A 9,730-nucleotide genomic window follows, 5' to 3' on the forward strand; every position below is an offset into this window, starting at 1 on the left:
GTGAAGGATAGAGATATCTAAACAGACTGTTCAACATATAGACTTCTTTTGTTTGTTTTTTTTTCTCTCCCCCCCCCGCCCAATGCCCAGTTTAATCTGCCACTAACAGGCTTTGGAGATTGTTGCGTCTTTATGAAATCCGCTTGCAGACTGCCCCACCAAACCAGCAGGATCCTCACAATGTACGTTTGAAACCCCACAGCAGCATTAAGAACAATACAGATGTTTGAATTCCCAGATACTTAACTGCTTCTCAAGTTCCCCTGCAGTAGGGAAAGCTTAAAACCATCTCATTTTTCATTCTAGAGCTTTTGTTGGATTTAGCAGCTGTATTCGGACTCACAACCATCTCAAGAAATCTCCTCCATGCGGCATAACTATCTCCTAGGAGAAAAACACAGCCAAACACACTGTAATGCCAAGAACCTACTCATTAACAAGTGCAGAGAGAAGAACAGATCCAGGGACACTTGCCACATTTGCATGCTCCGGTTTTTACAAACAGGACTGTTTCTTAAGAGCTAAAAGGCATTACATCATCCATCTAACCATTTTTCTTTCTAGAAAATCGTATGTCTTTCTGTGAGCGGGAAGGAAAACAAAAGGTTGTTTACAAAGGTCTGTAACAGCTTTATATGGTAACCAATGGATTTGACTAAGGATTTGAGGAAGAGAGAGAGGATGAGCTGTGCCAGTCACCCTGTTTTCTTTCACATCATGTGCAGCTCGTGCTGGGACCGGGAGGGCATTGTGAAAGGCTGAGGATGGAGGTGTACTTGGCTCAGACGCGGCGTGAATCATGTCAACAAAGCAACCTGTTTCATAATTAAGTAGGGGAAATGAAAGCATCCAAGATCCGCGTGCATGTGTGTGTACACATCTGACACACCCATGCACACAACTAACTGCATGGAAATACAAGTGAATTTGAGAGATGTAAGGATGCTCTGCACACATGCATACTCATTTATGTATTGGCATGCAAAAAACACCTACTTCGTATATTGCCATGGTTCAGCATGTACACTCTGTTTTTAATGCTTGTTGGTTGGCTTCACTCCTCAAATTAACTGAGTCTGGCAAACCTAAACTGGCAAACCAAAGATGAGGGTATTCACTCGTCATACGGGACACTGTGAGTACTCATACTTTCATTAAATCATCACACCAGTTTTCACTTGAAGAAACAGATAATGCCGAAGGGACTTTGTGAAAAACAAGGCTTTAGCCTTGTTTTAATGAAGAACCTATAGGGAAATCCCCATCTCTTTTAGATGGAGCCCAAGGTGAGCTGTAAGAGTAGTATCAAAGCACCTCGATGTGTCAGGAAAGATCTCTGAATAACATCCCCGCAGGTCCCCAGTGAAAAGCTGTCACTCCTTTAGTTAACACAGTCTTGGCTTAACCCAGCACAGAGCGCCAAACCCTGCCCAGCAGTTAGCGCTGCAATTCACAGCGAGGAGACATCAACAGTTAAATATGATTTTGCTTTTCCTGGGCTTCATTCCAACTCCATGCACGTGAGACCTCCTTTTCTGCACAACAAATGCCCCTTCCTGCCTCACAAGGAGGGCAGGGCAGCAAGATTTGCATCTCACCAGATGCATGACAGCATTAAATGCCATAAAATCAAGTTCACCTTCCCTTCTTCAAGAAACACTCACAGCAGCACCTCAGAGATAATAAGAGAAGCACAGGATTGTGACCCTTTCCTAGGGAAATCATCCCTGCTTCTGGGGATGAGCAGGGGCTTTCCTTCCTGACAATTGTGCCTACATCAATGTTAGCAGTGTTAAATAACCTCTGGCAACCTTGATTTGCATGAATTTGTGGAGTCCTACCTTTGAATATGTGTTTTCTTCTCTACAGTATCCTGTACTTTACCATTTAAATGTATGCTCTCTAAGAAAAAATATTAAAAAAACCCAACCCAACACCTCCTGCATGGTATTCTTGAATCAGAATTGCTCTATTTTCTGTTCTAAGAAACAGAGATCAGTCTTTCTCAAGTTACCTTTTGTGTTCTACTCTAGGTTTTACCGTGTCTTCTTCTGGCACCTCATATCCATGCTTGGGGATGTTTGATGTCTTCTCCTATGGAAACAACTTCATATCCTAGATTATCTTATTGCCTTTCTCTACATCTTCTGTAGTTTGGAGACGAAGAGAACCTGAACTAAATGTAACATTCCAGATGTGGGTTCACCACAGATTTTATTCAGTGGTTTACCATGCCGTTCCACCACCCTGTTTGGCTGTCTATTTCCCTCTGGGTAATGTCTGGTGTTTGTCATCAAAGAGCTTCCCACTGTGCCTCCAAGATGTTTTTTCCATTTGATTATAGCCAATTTAGAGAATATCCTTGTGTTCATAGCTAAGGATGCACCATCTGCAGTACTCTGCAATTATTCACACCAAATCCAACCATCATTTTATCATCTGCTAACTTAAAAAATGTGAGAACCTTCTGTATTTCTTCACAGCTAGCTGTAGGTTGGCCTGCCCTCAATAACTGTTTATCATCCACAAATGTTATCAGTTCTTATCAGTTCATTATTAACTCCCTTTTTCAGATCACTCAGAAGTACATTCCACAGCATTGGTCCCATTTTAAGATCTTTGGGACACCTTCTCAGAAACGTCAGTAACCATCCTCCTTCAAGAAAACGGACAATTTCTTCTGACACTTGTTCCTTGTCTTTTAACAAGTAACTAATTTGTAGGATGATTTTTCCCCTTCTCACATGCTAGCCTAGTTTCTTCCAGAACCTTTGCCCAATCTATCCACAGTGCTCCCTTAGTACCTAATTAGCTGTTGGCCCTTGCTAGGATGGGATTCCTGCTTATGATTTGCTTAGAAAAAAAGGTTCCCATTTGTTTTGGCCATGCTATGGCTTTACATCTAACCCCACCAGAATTTACACCCTCTTCTATTTTCATTCTTGAGATTTCACTCCTACAATATAAAGACTCCTGAAATCTCATTTACTCTTGTTTAGCAATACTAGCTTTTTTCCAGGTGTGGGAGTAGAGGGACACCCTTTTAAAAATTGATTTAGATTCACTCCAGGACCTCACTGCACATCTAAACTGCGGCAAGACTCCATGATGTCTTCAAGCATTTTAGCCTTCAGCTGCTCCTTATTTTCTGGTTTTTTGCTTGCTTCCTAATGCTTACAATTTGCCTCTTTCAAACTAAAAAAAAAAACTTGTGAATTTTCTGCATGGCATCTCTTTGGTAAAGCAGGATTCTCCTCTTTCCTCCATGGGAAGACCAGAACCTGCAGCACCACACTTTCTGTTCGTACTCAGCTTCTCAAAGTTATAAAATCATAGATCACGGAATGGTTAGAGGTGGAAGAGACCTTAAAGATCATCTAGTTCCAATCCCCCGGTAATGGGCAGGGACACCTCCCACCAGACCAGGTTGGTCAAAGCCCCAGCCAGCCCGGCCTTGAACACTTCCAGGGATGGGACATCCACAACTTCTCACCACCCTCACAGTAAAGAATTTCTTCCTACTATCTAATCTAAATCTCCCCTCTTTCAGTTTAAAACTGTTACCTCTCATCCTATCACTCCATTCCCTGATAGAGTCCCACCCCATCTCTCCTGTAGGCCCCCTTTAGGTACTGGAAGGCTGCTATAAGGTCTCCCCGAAGCCTTCTCTTCTCCAGGCTGAACAACCCCAACTCTCTCAGCCTGTCCTCATAGCAGAGGTGCTCCAGACCTCTGATCATGTTCGTGGCCCTCCTCTGGACCTGTTCCAACAGGTCCATGTCCTTCTTATGGCAATTGTGGTGTAAAATCTTGCTACTGAAGACTTAAAAACATAATGTACATTAATGGTGAAGATATCTGTATCTAATTCTGTACAAAACTGAGAACAGAAAAAGTAGAAAGCATGAGCCTAAATACAGACAGCCCAAATGCACAATCATATCTCTTACCCAAAGAGCACAGCACCACTAGAAAATTAGCAGACAATTATCAGCATTAGTTTTAAGAAAAAAATATGTTATCTTTTACCCTTTAGAAACAAAAACTAGGACATTTTCTTACAAAAATCAGGGTAGTGCAATGAATCATGTTTAATCTATTGAGCCCTAGTCCTACTTTTCCTGAAGCATCTTAATGAAGGAAAAAAAACACCTAAGAACTGTTGTGCTATGCATTTCACTCTTCATTTTCTGTCATATACTATCTCCTGTGAATATGGAAAAAACTATTTCATTTCATTGTATTTATATACTAAGGTATTACAGCTAAAAATATACTAAATTAGTAATTTTTTTAGCAAAACCGTTTGGGTAAATAAAATAACTCATTGAAGTATTATGCATTCAAAGTTCAAGAAGTCTGCACTGTTGACTTCAAAGGGCAGCACGTAGGCTTTTCTATAGACAGTAGCTTTGGACAGAAAGGTGTGCAGTAAACGTGATAAAAACAAATGTCTTCATATGCTAAAGGTCTTTATCTTTTTCTGTTTCTTTTCAATGAAACAAAGAGATGTAGCTCAAATATTTGAGTTGTCAGGACTACTAGCACTGTCAAGTCCATGTAGCTGAGGAACAGTGATTTAATTCATTTTCTTCGTCAGCTAAATTCAGCTTGATGAGTTTGCATCTATTGGTTATCAGAGCATTGCCTTGATTCTCAGATTTTAAATGGAGATTTCTGTACTGGCTTTAAAAGAAGAAAGGATAAGTTTTGTGAGGAGAGATGTTTGATAGGGAATCAATTGAAGAAAATCAGTAGACCTGGAGAACTGATATGAAACCATCTGTCCAGAGCCTTTCTACAGAATACTGCTTGACTTGGTTTAAACTGTTTTTGGTCAGGATTTGAACATGTAGAGTCAGAATCTCAGCTGCGGCAAAACTGTACCAGCTCCAGAACCAGTCTTATGGATCAAGTAATAAAGTGGAAAAAAATAAAGATAAATTATTTATAGTTTTGTCAGTCAGTTTTGGGGAGAGATTTTTTATTTTAAAAAAATCAACAATCCAACACTGCTTGAAAGCAAATTTTAAAAACCTACAAGTGCTTTTAAGTGTTTTAAGACTGTCCAGATTTTTGTAAATGTTGCTGTTCAAATATTTTTGCCCAAATTTTGTGGAAAATTCCTGCATTCAGTTGTGAATAAACAGCACTGAATTCTTGATTAAGTTAGTATCTCCAGCTCAGTCCCTTATTTTAGTTAGTCTTCCCTGCTTTTTCAAAAGTAGCATACTAGCTGGGATCCCAAATATCACTTGGGGAACACAGCAACAGAAACCAGACAAATTTTACCCTTAAGGAGATTTTAGGGAAATTAGGAGAATAGTATCAGGAATGAACTTGGCTCAGCTTACAGAGACGCACTACACATCGCATTCAATTGGGTTTGTTATATTGGCAGTACAATACAACATTTTATCTGCTTTCTTCAGATTCATGTGTGTATTTAGCCCCAGTGTTTTTGGCTCCTGCAGGAGGCCACGCAGAGCTCAGGGAGCTGGGGGTGGCACATTGGTGATGCTGGTGAAGCAAGGTAGAGCTTGAAAAAAGGAAGGTATAAAACACAAACTAAGCAGGATCTGTAATCAACAGCCTCCTCTCCTTAGAAAATACAATTTTTACTTAGTGGGAGAGGACAGGGGGGAGGCAGAAATATCAGACACCAGGTATTTTTTGGACAGACTGTGCCCTTTAAGAATATTAACATTCTCTTAATATGCCAAAACCTGTTCACCAAGATAAAACAATGCAAATATCTAAGTCGGTCACAAGAACAGGTACTAAGGCAGGACTCAACCCACAAAGATGACATCAAAATTTGAGTCTATGCACATTTTTAAAAAAAATATTTTTTTCCTGTTCTCTCACCTGCTTTGAAACAAATTTTAGATATTCTTTGAACAATGTTCTGAAAGAAGTAAGATAAACAAGCTTGTGCCCTCTAAAATATAAGAGAGTACAACTGTAGTAGAAATAATGGATAGATACAACTGTGATACAACACAATGGATAGAGTACAACTGTACAGAAATAATGAAAGATATGAGTCTGGAGTTTTTAAAATTTTTTTAAGGCTGTCCTTCAACATTTGTTTCTGCAAAGCAGCATTTTATACATTTTTTTAATCCGCCCTTCTGAAATCCATATTCCAATGTCAGTTAGACTGGATCTATAGGGACCCAGAGACAGGTATCATTTTATTATGGTAATAAAGGACAAGAAGAATACATTCTTGTGAATTTGTTTCCTTCGAAAACTTTATCTATGAAAAGAGAAAACAATCATGTTTTTCAAGACAGCAGAGCTTTAAAATATCTATTTCATATCCAAGGCTGAGTTTAACTGCATGGGCTTTGTATTTTCCTAAGCATTTATCCATAAAATCGCATAAAAATATTTTCTAATACACAATAAAATATGCCCAGCCTAGATACTCACTTATTTTATTCAGCTTTTTTAAAAAGGCTGCACCCTAAAAAAATATTGCCACTTTTAGTTACAAACTAATATATAGATTAAAAAGATTAATTTTATTTAACTTTTTTTGCCTTTTTTTTTTTTTTTTAAATCATCACTGTGGTACTCTAGTTTGAATGGTATACTAAGTTGCTCTTGCCTTCTTGCTGTCCTCCCCAGTGCTGGGGACACCTGCCCGAAGATCATGGGAGTCAGTAATTGAGTGTAAGATGAAAACCCTCCGCGTTTGACCACTTACCTCTCCCTTCCATGTCCTGCAATGGAGCTCCTTCATGCTGGCTCCTCCCCAGTGTTTCTGATCAATAAACTACTCTGGTTTACATGGTTCAAATTTAAGCTTTTATTTGGTTTTTAAATTAAAAAAATAAATTTCATTATTAAATAGTGGAATGGGTCTAAACTAATGTATACATATTAATTCACTTGCTTTAGGATACCACCAGAGAAATAATTAAAGTATACCACCCGGACAAAACTTTCTGTTAGAAAGCTCAACAGTGGCGTAATTCAGTTAAACAGAAGAAACACCCCAGAAGTCTTAATGTTTACAATGAACGTTAGAAGTAAACCTCTGGTTTTAGTGTCATCCAAATCTAGTTTCCATCACAAAGGCAGTCATTGTATTCAGAATACTATACCACAGTGCTAATGTCATCGGCTTCATCTGGTTTCTTTTGCCTGCTTGGCAGGGATTTCAAGTACTCAAGGTGCCTCCTTGCATCCTCCTGATTTTGCCGGACGTAATAAACCACATATGAGATCACCATGGTGAACCAGCCAAACATGGTGACCAGCATTGCGTAATCGGTAGTCTTTTTAGGAAGGTTGCAGAGGTCAGCATCGTTGGCAGCATTGAGGAACGGTCTCCCTGCATGTTCATCCAGCACAGAGGTCTTGCAGATGACGTTGTTGGCCGTCTCGTGGTTGGAGGCCATGCTCCTCAACACCTGCTGCAGCGTGCAGTCACAGTGCCAGGGATTGTTTGCAATTCTGGCTCTGGCCTTCAAGTTGTTGAAAGCGTTTTTGTGCACGCTTTGAATCCGGTTGTCGGACAAATCCAGAGTCTGCAAGGTTTCTGCCACCCCTTTAAAGGCATGTTCATCTATAAACTCAATCCCATTTTTTGATAAATTGAGGACTCTCAGTTGGTGCAAGTCCTTAAAAATTTCATTGGGGATCGACGTTATCTGATTGGAGTCCAAATAAAGTAAGACTGTTTCTGGAGGAAGATCTCTGGGTATTTCCTTGAGGTTCGCATTGCTACAGCTGACGTTCAGACCTCCGGAGTGAGAACAGAGGCAGCCTTTCGGGCACATACTGGCAGAATGAAAGCACAGTATCATGAGGACAAAACTTTGTAAGAGCAGACACATGGAGAGGGAACGAGTTAACCACAGGTCTACCAAATGCATGCTGGGGTGTCAGCATAATCACACGCCCATCTCTTGTTCAGCCAACAGTGGTGGGAAAAGGATCCGCAAAGCTGAAACGGGGCTTCATTTTCTTCAGTGGGATTAGTAAAAACTGACTAACATGCGGGCTTCCTCATGGTCAATAGTCTTCTTAAAAGCACACCTACAGAGAGGAAGGAAAACAAATTCCTTATACGATAAACTCTAATACCAATTTTGTCTTCATTAAAAAAAAAAAAAAAGTGGACTTGAAATGCAACACTAAATAAATGATCTATTATCCTATCGGTGCACAAAGGATTTCTTTAGGTAACTTCTATTAGCATTAATCCGAGTTTAGTACATAAATCCCCAGTACATTTTTAAGAGGATAGACTACACTTACTATAAATTGCACAGGTTTGGGCTTTAATACTTATCAGAGGCGGCACTGGTTTGTTTTTATCAGACTTTTCTAAAAAGCTATAAAACTAAATTAAATTTTCCCTTGATAAAGTAGAAGATGCATTAATAGGAGCTAAAAGCTGGATTTCCAGCAACAGTGACAGGTAAGTGAGGAATTTGTGGTGGTTTATGTGAACTCATCTGAAAATAATTTATGCTATTTTAAGTCCAAATCAAAGTACTTTAACAAGGAAATATTTTCACTATATCAAGAAACAATAACGAAGTAAACCAAATGCTGCTGCAAGACACCACTCCTGTACCTCTGAGCATTTTGTGAGACACACAGAAATTATTTCTACTTCCAGTTTTCTTGAAAATTTTCTTTTCATTTACCATAGAGAAAAAGAAAGAAATGTAACAATTGCCAAAAACCTCAAACACCCCCCAAACCAAAAAAACCCTCACACAAACCTACATACGAGCCAAACAAAAAAAAAAAAAATCACATTCATGGCATGTAATTTGCTAATAGAACATATGAAAAATATTGTTTCTGCTTCTCCCCTCTCAAGTTGGCTTAAGAATAGTAAATATCCAGAAGCATTTCCATTTTCTCCTTTAATTGGAGCACAAATACAGAAGTCTGAAATGCTGACCTATAAGGCTTTGAAGACAACCTCATTTATTTTTTCCCCTATTACGGTAAACTATGAATTTTCTAACCACAACAGGTCTATATTTGTTTATGTATAAGCCCTCTGTCTTTGTAGCAGTTTGGATACTTGCAGCCTTCAGGTTGTATTTACATATAAATGATTTTTTTTCCCCGAACCTACAGTGTACTCCCCTGCAGGGAGGGCATACAGGAAAAAGAAGAAACTGCATTGAAATCATTTTTGCCTGCAGAACTCACATACTAACTGCAGTTTCTGGCACATCACAGTAATATGGATCAGATGTGTCATGCGGTATTTCAATCCCATAGCTCAAGTTTTATTTAACCCTTTTGCTGAGGCTTAGTATGTCAATAACCCCACAGAAAAAAAATAATAATAAAATTGTTAATAACATGTACATTATGTGTGATTATTCCACTGCCATGGCTTGGGAATGGCAAAAGCTCAGCACATTCACTGCAACTACTGCAAAGGGTAGTAGTGTATCACCACTACTCTTCCACTTTTCTATTGATCAAGAGAGAGATGGCCCGGGAACCTAAATAGAAAGTTTATACTTGGACTGCATAACAAGGAAATCTACTCTAAAATTAAAAAGAAAGGAAAATGTTAGCAATGAGAAATTGTGAATTTAACCCTGGAAATGTGAATCATTAAGAAGGGAAGTAAGCAGAGCACGGAAATGAGCAAATGGAGGTGAGGCAGCACCTCCACAATCAACAGAGAGTCCTGCAGGACCTCTGTGGAAGAAAGAGGGTTTACGTGAAAGGAGCCCAT

At 39.2% G+C, this 9,730-nt stretch overlaps 1 protein-coding gene across 1 annotated transcript; it reads right to left on the minus strand.

Annotated features, from left to right (window-relative positions):
• Positions 1-7,109: 7,109 nt before the first annotated feature.
• Positions 7,110-7,889, minus strand: LRRC3B (leucine rich repeat containing 3B). Its single transcript, XM_074150926.1, has one exon. The coding sequence runs from the start codon at positions 7,887-7,889 to the stop codon at positions 7,110-7,112; it is 780 nt and encodes a 259-aa protein (XP_074007027.1).
• Between the last annotated feature and the right edge of the window lie 1,841 nt (positions 7,890-9,730).

This window comes from Numenius arquata, chromosome 7 (genome assembly GCF_964106895.1).
Source record: "Numenius arquata chromosome 7, bNumArq3.hap1.1, whole genome shotgun sequence".
In the NCBI taxonomy this organism is placed as follows: Eukaryota; Metazoa; Chordata; class Aves; order Charadriiformes; family Scolopacidae; genus Numenius; species Numenius arquata.